This window comes from Glossina fuscipes, unplaced genomic scaffold (assembly GCF_014805625.2).
Source record: "Glossina fuscipes isolate IAEA_lab_2018 unplaced genomic scaffold, Yale_Gfus_2 1, whole genome shotgun sequence".
Classification (NCBI taxonomy): Eukaryota; Metazoa; Arthropoda; class Insecta; order Diptera; family Glossinidae; genus Glossina; species Glossina fuscipes.
This window is the reverse complement of record NW_023998415.1, coordinates 46,332,353-46,348,330: the sequence shown is the minus strand read 5'-3', so window position 1 is coordinate 46,348,330 and position 15,978 is coordinate 46,332,353. Positions and strand designations below refer to the sequence as shown.

At 33.9% G+C, this 15,978-nt stretch overlaps 3 protein-coding genes across 8 annotated transcripts; 1 reads left to right on the top strand and 2 right to left on the bottom strand.

Moving 5' to 3' along the window:
* Positions 1-623: 623 nt before the first annotated feature.
* On the bottom strand, positions 624-5,749 carry LOC119644973 (protein PFC0760c-like). The gene is made up of 3 exons (XM_038044715.1): positions 5,665-5,749; positions 4,838-5,515; positions 624-1,834 (listed from the first exon to the last, which is right to left on the bottom strand). The coding sequence occupies exons 2-3, from the start codon at positions 5,472-5,474 to the stop codon at positions 624-626; spliced, it is 1,848 nt and encodes a 615-aa protein (XP_037900643.1). The 5' UTR covers positions 5,475-5,515; positions 5,665-5,749.
* A 233-nt stretch (positions 5,750-5,982) lies between these two features.
* LOC119644971 lies at positions 5,983-6,434 on the bottom strand (the record flags this gene model as incomplete). Its single annotated transcript, XM_038044714.1, has 2 exons — positions 5,983-6,249; positions 6,306-6,434. Coding segments are annotated over 2 exons (396 nt in total), but the record flags the coding sequence as incomplete, so codon positions are not given.
* LOC119645336 (DNA repair protein RAD50) lies at positions 6,011-15,848 on the top strand. 6 transcript variants are annotated; one of them, XM_038045488.1, is made up of 12 exons: positions 6,011-6,100; positions 6,331-6,570; positions 6,940-7,017; positions 7,077-7,638; positions 7,706-7,919; positions 10,859-12,043; positions 12,116-12,188; positions 12,256-12,612; positions 13,433-13,605; positions 13,677-13,937; positions 14,710-14,812; positions 14,873-15,823. In XM_038045488.1, the coding sequence occupies exons 3-12, from the start codon at positions 6,949-6,951 to the stop codon at positions 15,821-15,823; spliced, it is 3,948 nt and encodes a 1,315-aa protein (XP_037901416.1). In that variant the 5' UTR covers positions 6,011-6,100; positions 6,331-6,570; positions 6,940-6,948. The 6 variants fall into 6 exon arrangements, with proteins under 6 accessions (XP_037901416.1, XP_037901414.1, XP_037901411.1 ...); XM_038045486.1 differs by having other exon boundaries at positions 6,907-7,017; XM_038045483.1 differs by having other exon boundaries at positions 6,791-7,017.
* The last annotated feature ends 130 nt before the right edge of the window (positions 15,849-15,978 follow it).

The following is a 15,978-nucleotide window of genomic DNA, read 5'->3' as shown; positions in this document are numbered from 1 at the left end:
CAACGTTATTATAGTGCCTGAATAATATAAATAATATAAATTATGGGGCGGTTCGCCATATGGTTGTTGTCTTTGAAATGCAAGATGCGCGAAGTAGAAGATGGAACCAATGGTTGTTTATTATAATTTTTCGGAAGAAAATTATTAAATTACATTTAGTTATTATCGCTAGTGAAAAAGCTTTACGAAAAGGGTTAAAAATTTTGCCTAAAAAGCCTTTATCTATAAAAACGTTGTTTTTGTCTTAAAAACCCTTAGCCAAGAAATGCATCGATACGACTCGTACTATTGCCAAGCAAGAATATCATTAACTTATCGTGTAATACTGCAGTCTGAGCGACAACCTTATTTGAAAGGTTCATGGCTTGGATAAATAAAATTACAAATTCATTTATATAAATTCACTTAAAAGTACTTTATTAATACATAAATAATAAAAGTAAATACATGATAAAGGAAATCTTAGAAATTCTTATCACAGCTTGCTCGCTCGCTCTTTCTCTCGCTCTCCCTCTTAAATAATAAATATTTTTACAGAATAGTTTTTATATCCCAAAGTTCACTTTATTTAATAAAAGGCAAAGAATAAAAAGAAAGGACGCTTCAAAAGCTAGCTTCAACGATCAAAAACCATTACGTAAAAATACTTCCTGTAGCTGTTGCACTAACTTAAAGCCTTTTCTATTTCCTTTTTTTAATAAAAATCGTTTAATTTTGTATAAATGTAGGACAGCGTCGTAATTATTGGTTATTTTAACATTGCAATCTCCACTTTCATCTAATGCTTTAGTTGTTGTTGTTGGTGTTATTGTTGTTGTTGTCGTCGTTGTCGTTGCTATTGTACCCTCAATATTACTAATGCATGAATTATTTACGCTGAAAGATTTCCCATCTTCCGAGTCCGAGTCTTCTATCACAATAATATCGTCATCATTGTCAGCATAATGATGATCATTCCTTTCCTCTTTTCTTAAGTTTTTCGGATCGTCTTCATTATGTAGTGCCTTATCAGCTATTTCCACTTCTTGCATGATTCTTAAGAAATCAAAATCTTCGGAAAATTCATCACTGTCGAGAGAATTCTCCACCAAGAACGTCTTATTATCATCTAGTTCGTCACTCTCGATCGATTTCCGCAAGTTCTTATCACTTTCAGTAACTGATTTATTATTGCATGAGTCGCAACTGTTGTTGTTGTTGTTGTTGTTACATGTCTTAGTTGTTATAACATAATTTTCGCATTTCCCATTTAAATCGATTACATCAATACTTGTCCCTTTAAAACATTGCTTTGCTTCATTAACAATTAATGATGATTCGTCCGTCAGATCAGTTATGTGAGTTTTTTGATGAAATTCCATTAAATTATCATAACTTGTATTGACGCAACAACGCAACTTTTTGCGTTTCGAATTGAAGTGAGCTTTGGTTATTAATTGATTAATTGAGCTTTCATCAGCTTGTTTCCGCTTTTCCGACATTTTAATTTCCTCTATCTCGTCATCGTTCCTTTCTAAGAATTTTAACAAGTCAAATATTTCACTGGCCTCTACTACGCCCTCAAGTTTATGATTTTCTAAGAGATTATCATTGCTTTTGCTTTGCTCCATGTTATTATTATTATTATTATTATTATTATTATTGTTGTTGCTGTTGTCGTTTTTATTTCTTGTTGATTCTTGTTGAAGTTCAGTGGAAATGTGCTTGAAGGAAAATCGATTCTTTTCATATTCCATAACAGGCGGAATATCCTCCATCGTATCGTTGGTTATCGATTCTTGCTTAATATCAGAATCTCTATGATCGGAACGATACGCGTAACTAGCTTGTACATCTACATAATGTAAAAAAAAAAAAAAAAAAAACAAACAAACAAACAAACAAACAAAACGTCCCAAAATGATTAGCAATTTTAACGTTTGGCAGAAGCAAATAACTTGTTCATCACTTTAATATCACATTAAAAACGAAACATAAACATAAAAAATATGCGAAATCCCCACGTTAGGTTCAAATGTGTCAGTTGTCCGATAAATGAGTTGTATTTCATCTATTATTCCACGTTATGTTCACGCGGACGGACGCACGCTGATCACAAGTGTCTGTGAAGACCACGTTTTCTGAACACTAAAAACGATATCACAAAATTAGCACCTAAACCAGTCTTCGATAGCGCATAAAATGAATTTCAAGGCCATGTTAAACTACAATGACTCAGCGATGTTTATAATCATGAAAAGTGCAAAGATTATATTCCTCTTAAAACGAATCCTTCGCAATTATCAGGTAAAATCCAAAACGGGCGTGTCAACTGATCAATCGGGATAATATTTCTACCGGATCTTTGGATCAATATCTTTTATAGGCTATAATAGCTCCATGTTTTTTTTTGGCTATTGTGGAGCTATCTCCAAATGAATTACGCTTAGGTTTAAACCCAACTTGTGGCCATCAATCAAGAGAGTAAATAAAGCTTCAACTGTTTACCCAATTGTTTCGACCGCAAGGATTCTAATAACAAAGGAGAGAAAGAAAGAGAGACAGACTGATGGACTGACCAGGAGAGATGCTTAAACCGATTACGAATCTTATTGAAAAAATACATACTTTTCGAATGTAACAAGCACAAGGACAAGATATCCCTATAAGTTTAATGCCTGCATGCCTGTCTGCGAGACTGATGGCGCATCTAATAAAAAAATATGCCGCTCACCGCGATAGTCTAGGTCGTCACCAAGTTCCAAATTGAGATGAGTTATATGGACATGTTTCCTGCTATGGTAAGAATCTACCTAAAGCTATGGCTGTCTATACATGGATTGCACATCCACTTGCAATGAAAGTTAGATAAGAAAATATATTCACCTATTCCATCAAAACATCGTCTTTATATCGCATTATAAATTTGAGGGCCCCTTATCTGATAGTTGCGATTGAATCTTTTGGTCCGAGTCTTTCGAACGAGTTCAAATTAGAACACGAACTTACAGAAACAAAATAAAAATTCTGGCCTTTCCAGGCTATAATTTTCAGGGTTATTGTCTACGACTTCAAGGACGGATTTCGCTTAAGCTGGCGAAACTATACAAGAAAACTATGGAAGACAAATTATTTCTTCTACACAAAGTCTTGAGGTAATTGTAATCATGATTTCGTGAACGGGCATGTCTACACCGATTTCTCTATCGACATTAGCAGGAAATATATATATAGCTTATGGAGTTTCGAGGGCATATTCATTGGGCAAACTCTGGCTACCTCTTGCTTTGGCGACGATCATTGATTTTGACTTATCCTGATATGGAGGGATTAAAAGACTTTTAACCACTAAAGCAATTATCTATTGCTCGTGAGGTAAGGCCTCTCTCTCTCACCCTAATAATGCAAAGCTTCCAAGAAAAAAACTTAAGACGTTATAACCAAGCAAGGGATACCCTACCTTGCATACTGTACAAAACCTACATCGTTATAGAGCGAATGATCGAAAAAAATATTCCAATTCCTTCTACCTTTCATAGGGCTTTAGAACTTTAGGTAAAAACATCGAAAGATAAAAAATTTTTCAAAAATCGCGATTTCGACGTCGAACATGAGAATGCATGGACAGGTATATGGCAGATAAACGATTTAAATCGATTGGGACAATGATTCCAACGCCATTGATATAATCATAGGTGACTTCATCTCAAACCGTTCTAGACCCACAATGCAAATTTAATATTCCCTATATTCCAATGAATATAATTGTAAACCTAACGCAGTGCAAATGGCAAATGGATGTATGAATGTATGAATTGCTGTGAATTACTCGGCAATTCTAGGCAGTTTAGCTGAGTAACAAACAAGATATAGTATCCCTTTCATGAATTCTTTAACCCTTGCCCTATAAACTTGGCATGACAGTTTGTATTCGTATAGGAGACCCTTGGTGAGAGAAGATCCTTGCTATATTTTTCTAACCTTAGTGCAGCCAGTCACTGCCATATGTACACGCCATTGACTGGTGTGGTGAACCAAATGACTGCCATATATAGAGGACAGGTATTGCGAAAGGATTAATATCCACAACGTGGCATAACTATTTTTATACCCATCATTATTAGTGTGGCAAACATGCGCGTATTAAGGTAGCTACATAGTTCATCTAAAATAATATTTTTTTCATACTATCAAAGTTACTTGTCAAATCGTTCTGGCATAAGCATATTACTTAAGTTTGCTTGAATAGTTGGCTGACTAACTTCGTTTTATAAAAACGTCCAGGTTGCAAGCACAAATGACCGCAACGAACAATAAACAGGAAAAATTTGTACACGTCCATTTAAAGTTAACTTATGTTTACGATGTATCACGACATTTGACCCATGATTGAATTGATTTGACCCAGATGAACAATATATGCAGCCTCAAAATGAGTGGTTTATGCCTAAAAACTTCTGGAATTTGAACCTGCATGAAAGATAATGGACAAGTTTCGATAATCATATAAGCAAAATGCAAGAAGAGGGACGGAAGTTGTTTTTTAATTCATTTAAAATTTCTGTACGTTAAGAAAAAGCGTATTTAAAGCAATTTTTAGAATTAAATTAACCTTTTACAGTCTAACCACTAACTTCTTGGTTACTTTGCAAGAAATATATGAAAGATGGTCTCAAAATAAATAAATATTCCGTATACGATACGTTTAGTATTTAAAAGAAAAATAACATATTTAATTATCTAAATTCTTTTATTCTTAAGCAACGTCGAGTCTAAGTCGTCCACGTCAACACGTCTTCGATCTTGGAATGGAAAGTATTAAAACTATGTATAAGAAAAGTCTGAATATGTAACTTACCGTTTCCCATGTCCGCTAGGAGTATTCTTTGGAGCATTTCATTATCGATGGCATTGGTAGAATCTGATATTAATATTTCCTCGTTCTCAAAATATCTCTCCTCTTCACGTTTACACGTGAATCGAGTTTCTTCTATCGCTTTTGTTACCACAATATCATTATTTGCGATATTTATATCCATTTTCATATCATCATAAGAATAATTATCTCTGCAATTATCCACGCCTTCATAAAGTACATGCTCATTTAAGTTTTCAGTTTCTTTTAACGTTTCAAAATCAAGGCGGTCCATGAATTTTTGAAATGTAGACAGTGCTATATGTGGCCTTTTGTCTGTTAAAATATTTCTAATTTCATCGAGAAATGCGAATTTAATAAATTTGGTTTCACTTGTTGTATTGTTAGTATCGCTCAGGTGTTCAATCCAGGTTTCTGAACTTGATTGATGATTAGGTACTCCAAAAATTTTACGCAATAACTTCAATTTATCTTCTACGGTATCATTGCAGGCATGATATTTACCAAATAAATTACGTTTGAAGCATTCGAGCAAGATAGCATCAAGAGCGGTTATATCATCTTTGATTTTAGAGCATATTTTTGGTCTAATATTATTACGATTATTTAAAGTATGCATTTTATTATCATATACAATGTGAAAGACGGTAAAATGTTGGACTGAAATAAAAAGAATGCAAAAAATGATTCCTTCGCTTTAGAAATGTTTCCAAATAACTGATAACTAACTTTGCTCAAGATTTTCGAATCCTTGTTTTTCTTGATTTGTCAATTAATTCCTGACAACGGACAATTTACAAACAAATTACCTGAATGGATTTGTCTGTAATCTTTATAAATTTATAACATTTACTTTGTATGGTGAAAATATATATTTTCAAGTATAAATTTTTTATTTATTTATTTATTTAATAAAAATTATACACAACTAAATGCTTAAATACTTAATTTTTTTTACACATCAATACCAAAATCAGCCTTTATGATAGAAATTGCGAACAACAAAGATGCATGTCAAACAGCTGTTGCCAAAGACAACATCAAATCGATGTGGCAACGCTTTTAAATATGTGCATTTCAAAGCCATCCATTTGAGCAATCAAAAAAAACTTTTTATATCATTAATTTTAATCAACTTCGGTTTGGAGTACATTCTGCACCTGTTCTTCATATTGAATATCTGAAGTATCTGTGTCATTATTTGATGAATTGCCTTGAACAAAATTTTGCCATTCATCTAACAAGGTATTACGTTCATTTAAAATTGCAATTAAATCATTGGAAGTAAAAATACTCTGCATAATGCGGCTAACATCACTTAATGACGGATACTTTTCACAATAATATAAAACTAACAGTTTTCGATAAAGTTGTAAAATCGATGAAAAATTGTTCTGAAATTTAAGCAATAATTTAAACTGATAAAATTTTATAGTAATATTAAACTTACATTTACATTTATATATTCCTTCAAGGATAATCGTAAGAAAATCTCACTAAATTCGGGGAATTTTAAATCGGCCTGTGTTCGCCTAGAATTAAAAGTACAAAAAAAAAAAACATTAATCTTAATTATACATAAAGATTATTATAGTACAATACTTCAATAATTTGTTGTAAAAAATAATTATGGGATCGTAAACAAGTTTGTTGTTGGACATTTTTTAAAAGAAAAATTGTTTTAGCCAAAGAAGAAACAGCTGCAAATTTTAAAGGTATTGCCATACTTCTTGATAAGATATTGCTAGTTTATTATGCCTTGTTTTTTACAAATGTGTAGTTTAAGTTTGTATTCTTCCGAATAAAAGTCAATTATTCATAAAAATGATTCCTAAATTATTCAAATAAGAGCAAAGTGAAAACTATTTTAATTAACTAGTATAAAAATTACTTACAGTCCATAATAAAATAAATTATTTTTTTTATCTTTGGAAGCTGCATATGTGTGAACATCAAGTCCACTTAAAAAAAATAAAAAGTGATACGCAACCCTGCAGTGATGAAATTTTTTTAAGGCGCAAAGTTTTATTTTCTCCTTCTTTTGTATAAAGTCACCTCTAATTGAAAACTTAAAACTATAATAGGTGTGAAATATGTCCACAATTGAAAGGCTTTCTATACAAGGCATACGCAGCTTTGGTGCAAATGCGGATGATACACAGGTAATTAATTTGTTAAATAAATAACTTATATTCTCACTGCTCTCTCTTTTCGATATTAGACAATACGTTTCACTTCGCCGATCACTTTAATATTAGGTGAAAATGGCTGCGGCAAGACGACTATCATTGAATGTTTAAAATATGCTTTGACCGGCGAATGTCCACCTGGTAGTGATCGTGGTAAAAATTTCATACACGATCCAAAAATTTTCAGTTTAAGTGATGCCCTCGGACAAATTAAACTGGAAGTTCGCAATATACAGGGAGCACGTTTATCTATATGTCGTTCCATGAAAGTGGGTATGAAACGCGGGAAAAGCAGCTTTGAGACTTTAGATGCTACGCTTAATTACTTAGATGATGGTCGCACACGAGGGGGTGATTCCATTAGTAAACGCTGCGTGGATGTCGACCAAGCAATGACTCAATTTATGGGTGTATCTAAAGCCATCATAAATAATGTATTATTTTGCCATCAAGAAGATTCCAATTGGCCATTAGATGAACCCAAAAAGCTAAAGGAGAAATTTGACGCTATTTTCGGCATTACCGAGTACAATAAGGCCTTGGATCGCCTTATTAAAATGCGTAAAGAAGAGACGGCAGCCTTAAAAATTAAAGGTGAATTTGTCAGAACTTTTAACTGATGTAAAAAATTGATTTCTTTATCCTGTCTATGTTTTAATAGAGGCTGATTTACGTTTTGCTGAACATTTGAAACAAGAAATGGAAGAGAAAAGTTTGAGCTTACAAAGCTATCGCCAAAAAGCTTTAAGCATCGATGATCAGTGCCGCAAATGTGATGCCGAAATTAAGCCAGTAGAAGAGCGGTTACAGAAAATCTTTAACGTTGAGCGGGAAGTTGGTAAATACCAAGCGCAGAAAATTGAATTACAAACCAAGTAAGTAAAGTTAAAAACTAAATTTCTTCTTTTTTTGTTTTTGGATATTGTGTTTAAATCAATTGAGCCAATAAGAAATATTGCTTACATGTCCAGATAATAGTCATTTGGTATGGCATGAAGAATTCTTGCACACATTTTATTGTAAATGCGGTCACCCATGAGCCTGTAAATTATCCTGATCCTCCAGGGATTAAAGCCTATTTCGTTTGACACGTTCGATGTCTAAACAAATAACAGATTTTCTCTGATCACTTGTAACGGCTATGTTTACAATATGTCTGGTGGCAAGCAATTCAATAAAAATGAAGATATACAACTTTCTGGAAAATGGAAGAATTCATTACATTAATCTTAGTTAACCCGTCAGTAGTATGAGAAGTAGTAATCGGAGAAAGCCCACTTACCAAAAATTACATTAAATTTATTTTGACGAGTTGAGGGTGTCCGTCCAATAAATGTTTTAGAATTTCATTTCCGAATGTATACACACTTTTCTCGATATACTGCGGTAAATAACATCCCCTTGTACGTGCAAATTCGAACTTAGACCGCACTAATGCTTCGTACATTGGTAATGTTGTTTGGAGTTAATACTGACAGATTGCTATTCATCAATTTGATGATGTTATATTCAGCCTGACAGTCTTTGAAGGAATTCTCATAATGTCGTTATCAGTTAATATTCTCTGCAGAAATCGAAGAAATTTCATCTGACTAACTTCAATTCCTTTAATGCAGAGATTCATTTATCGTTTGAGTTGTTTGTTTTGCCGGGGTTGAAATAAGACGGTGGATGCATTCATCCAAGAGAAACTTTGCTTTTAACAAGAGACTATTTACAGCATGTTGAAATGAAAAGGCAGCGAACACTGTTAGCAAATCATTAGCGTATTGAACGATAATGAGTTTTATCAATGGGGCTCAAATGATTGCCTTTACTGAATACGAGCGAATACTTCAACTTTGTCTACATCCTTTACTCACACACGTTTAGATAAAGAATTTAAGGCCCGCAGATAATACATTTGAAGAGGAGCTCGAAAATTTTAAAGAAATGTAGCAAACTTCCGCAAGTTAACCCCAGAAATAATAATTTGTATACAAATTCCAAACAACTGAGAAAATTAAAATTCCATACAATTGGGAATGTTTGAATACATGTTTGTTTACATGCATTTCGGTACTTTAAAGAATAAGCGAATACCAATTATCAAGAATTTTGCATGTATTGTGGAACTTTTGAGAATAAGCGCATATTCGTTCTCAATAATTCAGCAGGTCTTTGTAAAAAATCCATCTGTGCGAGAATAGGAATGCGACTCTGTTGACGTACAGGATGAGCATGACACCATTTTTAGCCGCTTTTTTGACTCGCTATTAAAAAGAAAAACATTTCATTGATATGCATGTTATTCGCTTTAACATTTTGATAAGCATAAGAAAGAGCTGCTCAGTGCTTACCAAATTCATCAGTTTCTCCTTAACCGTTAGGTTCATTGTCTTTATATGCGAATTTTGTCTAAAGTTGCTTAGTTAATTTAGGTATTTATTCAAGCAGGCAGTCAAGCTTCGCCCCGAAGAGTCCCGTGACTGTGTCATATTTTGTTCCCTTAACGTCAGCAGCAGTAGTAGCCCTCTGTATAAGTTCACGTAAGAAGAAGGGCGGGCGTGTTATCAAGATAAGATGAATTCAATTTCGATCTGATTGCCATATGGAATATAACTCTTTAGCATATACCAGTACCGTCTGTTTTACCACTTATTTGTCAATGGCCATTGATACAATTTTAGTAAGAACGCGAACTGCTACTTGTGCACATCTCATTAATCGTGAAAGATTTGTGTTACCTTTTGGCATTCCCAATTGCGGACCCCCGTCCCTTCAGTGCTTTCGTACACACACTGATATTTACGGACCAGTACTGATCAGCACTGCCTGTCGCTGTCGTTTTATTGCGAAAGAATGGAGTGGATCAGCAAATTGATTCTAGCGATTTTCTTTTGAAAACGCAACGGTAATTTTCTTGAAGTTTCGATTTTGCTAACGTCTTTATTGCAATTTCTTTAAGAAACACCATAGAAAGATTGAAGAATTGATCAAAGAGGAGAAATTTTTATTGCACGATTTATTGCCATTGATATTCATATTTATTGGATATGTAATTTTCTTTCATGTCTCGGTAAAAAAAATATTTTCTATTGCCGTGATTATATATAATTAATAATTCACGATCTCTACTCGGACATGTCTTGTTAAATGTATTTTGATTATTTATTTGATTTCAACACAACGCTTAGTACATTTAAGTGTTTTCTCGCAATTAATCATTTAACTGAATATGATGCGTCCATCCGTCCTTGTCGCATTTTCTCATAAAATTTCATTATTATATATGTGTGTTTGCCATAACGAATGTGTTTTCGAAAATATTTTTATCGTTTTTATCAAGTCGTTTCACTATAATCTAATATAATATTGTACATACTCTGCGCTTGACGAGTACGCGAGTAAAGTGGTCGCTAAAGAGGTCGACTGAAGAGGTTAAGCCTTACAAAAAACTTTGAAATATGGCCAAGTCTTCGTTCCATACTTAAAACACTGTTTTAGAATGGGTATGCAATACGGATAGAATAATGGAATTTACCATAAAACTGACCACTAGTGAGTGGTAGAGTATAAAATTATCTTCGTTTCGTGTATTTCCTCCCGTTTTCTTCTTATTTGGAAAATTAAAACCAAAAAAAAAAAAAAAAAAAACAATTTATTTATTTATTATTTATTCTGAAGACAGAAAAGATTGCGAGAGCGAAAGCGAGAGCGAGAGAGAGAGAGAGAGAGATGTTTGAATTGTGGATGAAAAACAGGCTAACTTTAAATTATAAAATTTATTTATTCCAATTTTCCTTTTATTTATTTACCTTCTTTTAATTTTTAGAAAAAAGAATTGCGAAGATCAGATGGAAAATTTGAGAAGAAATATTAAAAATCCTTTTGCCGGATCATTAGAAGAATTGGATGCAGATATTTCGTCATTTCATCAACGGATGTCTGAACAGCAAATTGAAAAAGAACAGGCTGAGCATAAATTGAACGCTTTAAATAAACAAACCAACGATTTGGTGAAACGTCGCAACGATGCCGATAAGCGACATGTTTTACTGATCGAACAATCTGAGAAAGAAAAAAATTGTAAATTAAAACGTAATGAAATGATTAAAGGGCTATGCGAGAAACTGAAAATAACGGTCACAGTAAACTTAATGAAAGAGTCGCGAAATTTAATTGAACTTTTGCAAGATGTGCATAATGAATTGGAAAATCAGCAATCGCAAATAGCTAAGACAATACATCAGCATGATGAGGAAGACAAGAGTCGACAAACAATAATCGATCAATTAAGAGTCGAAATTACTAAACTTAAAGAATCCGTCGCCACGTTGAAGAAGCAAATGCAAGCCTATGAACGTGAGTTGCAGCAAAACGAGAAGAAAATATTCGATGTCGAGAAAGCCGCACAACAATTAAAGGAGATAACTAAACAACTTAAGGAGACTGAGGTGGCTTATGAGAGCGCGTTGGCAAAATTCAATCAAAATAAATTTAAGGATAAAATACAAAACGATAAAGATCAGATCAAAGATATGGAGGAACAATTTCGTCAAGTCGATGAACGTTTAACGTTTTTAAATTCCATTTCCAAATTAACAGCGGAAATCAGTTTAAAGGAGAAAGAGATGGCAAAGCGTGAGCAAGAAGTTAGACGCGTTAAGAGCAAACATAGCGATAATTTCGGTAAAGTTTTTAATCGCGATGAACACATTGAAGCAAATTTTAAACGTCACTTGCAAACTTCCTATGAAAAGTTAAAAACTCAAGTTAAAGACTACACTAACAAAATGAACGAATTGAAATTGAAGGAACAAACGTTCGAGTTGAAGCGTAAGTCATTGAAGGAAGAGATACAGAAAGGCAAAAAGGAATTGGAAGATAACAAAGAAGTAATCTATGAGAAATGTCATGATACACCGTATGAAGAGTTATTAACCAAATCAAAAGCTCTATTAAACGGTTATCAACTAGAACTGGGTGCTCAAAGATCGGCTGAGGCTTTATATAAAAAGTGAGGAACATTAACGATTCATTAAAGCGAATCTAATTTAATAATTTTTATTTACATTTCAATTCTTAATAGGTATTTGCAGCAAATTGAAAAAGAATCCAAACCGTATTGTCCTTTATGCAATAAGGGCATGTCAAGTGATGAGGTAAATTTTTTAACAAGCATTATTTTTATTATGATCCAGTTATAACCAGTTGTTTCAACCTTTGCAGGCTTCCAAATTATCTTCCGATTTAACTGATGAAATACAACATTTGCCGCAAAATATACAAAAGTCTGAAATGTTGTTGAAAACTGAGCAAAAGAAATATGAAAACTTGTTACACTTAAAACCAATTTTGGAAAAAGTAACTCTACTAGAAAAGGATTTGCCCGGCAAAGAGAAACAGTTGAAAGATATCCAAAGACAATTGACTGATTTAGCTAATGAAAGTGAAAACTTTCAAATGCTTTTAGCCGAACCCACTTTCACTATGGACTTAGCCAGTTCTATGATGGGTGATATGTCATTACTGGATGAGGCTCTTAAAGATGTAATACGCTTGAAAGCTGAAATTAATTCTCTCAAGGTAAGTCAAATGTGTATAATTATTTATTTTTGCTAACACTGAACCTATGGGATCATTTCACAAAAATGGGTCAATTTGATCCGTAAGTTTTGCGAAATCTCTACAATCGTACAAACGAAGATAAAAAAAAAAAAACTGTAATTTGGCAACAGGAAGCATTCCCCTATCGATTAATCGAATCTAAGTCTGTCTAACAAATGGTTGTGACCGGCCCACATATACTCTCGTGTAATAAATGAGAAACTGAATTGAAACATTGAAAAAGCACAATTTCTCATATTTACATCCATAACTTACTTTCTATCTCTGCCTCTAACTAAGAAAATATATTGTAATGATCTCATTTTCATTAATACTGCTAAAATGTAATTTGCAAAATAGTAGGCAAAGACCTTCAAAACTAACGGTACTCTACATATAAATATAAACATAAGAAGAAAACGTACAAAACCCGGATAAATGAAACCATTTGATTACCTTGTTCTTACTTACTTATGTATGTATTGCGTTTTATTGAATTTTTTAACAGTTAATTAGGGAGGCGGAAAGTAAAAAACAATATTTTCTACAAAATATTTTTCTTTCCTGCGACAATTACACAAACTGTATGATTTTATTATATTTCTTAATATTATGTATGCACTTTTGCCCGCGAATGTAAGTCCTTCTGGATGGTGATTAACTCAATTTCGTTTCGTTTCGTTTTAAAGTCGTTACAATTTCTCTTTCTGCTCACCACTACTTAAGTCCTTATTTAACCAATAGATCGTGTATATAGAAATTCATAGTTGTTTTATGTGTTGTTTTGTGTCTTTTTAAGGCGAAGTTACCGGAAGGTTCCGAACAAGAGAATCAGTCCATTGATGATTTACAAAATGAGAAAACCACTTTATTGGATAAGCTGAGAGAAATGCGCAAAGAATTGGACTTGAATGAAAAGCACTACGAACGACAAATGGAATCCTTAAATAAATTTATAGAAACGAAAAATAAGTAAGCGCTGAACCTTATATGTTTGTTGCTATAGAGAAAAATTCAATTAAGCCTCTCTATGTTCATGACAGCTTAGCAAGTAAGAAAATTAAATTGCAAGAGGGCGTACAATCGTTACCATCACTGGAAGCACGTCAAAAGGAAATTCATGAACTCTCAAAGACAACGGCCAGCGAAATAGAAGAGAATCAGAGTAAGGTGGCGCCACTTAACGACAAATTAATCGCAGCCATTAAGGATAAAGATAAACTAAAAGAATCGAATCGCTCAACCATAAATGAAATGCAAAAGAAACTAGATACGCTGAAGCGCATTGAACACGACATACACAAGTAAGTGCGCGCTATATATATATAGGGAATATATTAGGTGCTTGCAAAAATTTTGATCATCAACTTCCACATTTGCAAATGATAAAGAAATGGGAAATACTTAAGGTAGGTACATGACTCTTGAATTCGAAGGTTTTCACCTTTCTCTACTTAAAATAGCGCCGACCCTAATCATGGAGCGTTTAAAATTCTTCTTCTTCCAAATTCGTTACTTTTGTTGTTTATTTAAAGAAAACTGCTGCTGAATTCCTCCAAATACGCGCAGAGACGTATAGTGATGCTGCTCGATCACATCCCAATTGTCGGTTCAGATTTCAACGGTTTAAAAGTGGCGACACGAATTAGTTGAAAGTGCATTTTTTTCGGTCACTGGCTGCAAAAGTTGGCCAGGATACACTGTTGCAGCACGAATGGCAACTTCCGCCACACCCAGCTTACTCGCCAGACATAGCGCCTCCTGATTACCGCCTGTTCAGATGGGCAGAGCACGGCTTGACTAGCACGCGTGCCCACAAATTTGAAGAAGTACGAAAATGGATCGGTGGGCGGATTGCTGTCAAATCTCAACATAAGCTCTTTCGACACAATATCGCCCTGTTGCCAGAAAGAAATATGGCAAAAACGTTGTAGAAAATGATGGAAAAGTATTTTGATTAACATAAATTGTATCAAATTGTTTCAAGTGAAAAGATGATCAAAATTTTTGCAAACACCCAATAGGAAAATGAGTCTATCTATTAGTTTAACAGTTAGTTTCTTAATATAATTTTAGATATCATAAAGATGTAAAAGAATATGAGAAACTAAATCTACAACAGGAGCTTGAAACTGTGGATAAAGATTTAAGTAATTTTGGACAACAAATACAACAACATGTAGGTTTTTTTAAAGATTTTTGTAAAATTTAACAAAAATTTCAATTTTGTCTACTTTAGACTGAGAGAATTAATCAGATCGTTGAGAAATTGGATAAAATTAAAGTGGAGCTTGTCGCTCAAGAAACCCTGGAACGTGACCTCAAGGATAATCGTGAATTGATATTGCTAGGAGATAAATGCAAAAACTTTGCTAACGATTATAAAAAACTTAAGGAGCAATTGGGTCGCTTCGATTTCGGTAATATGACGAAAGAAAAGACTGAACTCAATGAGCAACGTGAAAGGGTGACCATACGTAAAGGTGAACTGCAGGGTCAACGAGGCGAAGTGAATCATCAAATCAAGAATTTGGAACGAGAATTAAATGAACCGAAATTTCGTGATTCTCTGCTGAATTATAGACGCAATTATTACGAAGTGGCATTAAGTCGTAACCTATGCGACGATTTGGGTCAACATCGTGTTGCTTTAGAATGGGCCCTAGTACAATTTCATACGGAGAAAATGCAAGAAATCAATCGTTTGATACGTGAATATTGGCGTATGATTTATCGTGGCAATGATATCGATTATATACAAATACAAACCGCGGATGATCCGGAAACTAAAAAGGACGCAAGCGCAGCGAATCGTCGACGAAATTATAATTACCGCGTCGTTCAATCAAAGAATAGTTCTGTCATTGAAATGCGCGGTCGCTGCAGTGCCGGCCAACGGGTATTGGCCTCGCTTATAATACGTATGGCTTTGGCTGAAACGTTCAGTAGTAATTGCGGTGTTTTGGCTTTAGATGAACCCACCACGAATCTGGATCGATCGAACATCTTATCCCTGTGTGATGCTCTCAATCGTGTCGTTGAAGAGCGTCAAGCTCAATCAAATTTTATGCTTCTGATTATTACCCATGACGAGGAATTCATATCGACTTTGGGTAAAATCGATTGCTATAACCGAGTCTCCCGCAACGATGAATGCAAATCGATTGTACGTCGCGTTCAAGTGGCTTAAAGCGAGTTTTCCTTTTTCCACATTTTTCACGCTCACCACCAATTAACAATTAAGTGCACGCAAAGCATTCGTTTGTCATCTCCAGAAAAATAAGTGGATGAACTTTTTCAATTCTCAAGAGCATAATCAAAGAACTGAAACTATTTCTTGTGTGT

Coding starts and splice junctions, on each gene's coding strand:
- LOC119644973 (XM_038044715.1), bottom strand. CDS start 5,474: ATGCATACTTTAAATAATCGTAATAATATTAGACCAAAAATATGCTCT. Junction 1,835..4,837: donor CCTAGCGGACATGGGAAACG/GTAAGTTACATA, acceptor TACATTATGTAG/ATGTACAAGCTAGTTACGCG.
- LOC119645336 (XM_038045489.1), top strand. CDS start 6,949: ATGTCCACAATTGAAAGGCTTTCTATACAAGGCATACGCAGCTTTGGT. Junction 7,018..7,076: donor CAAATGCGGATGATACACAG/GTAATTAATTTG, acceptor TTTCGATATTAG/ACAATACGTTTCACTTCGCC. Junction 13,606..13,676: donor TTTATAGAAACGAAAAATAA/GTAAGCGCTGAA, acceptor TGTTCATGACAG/CTTAGCAAGTAAGAAAATTA.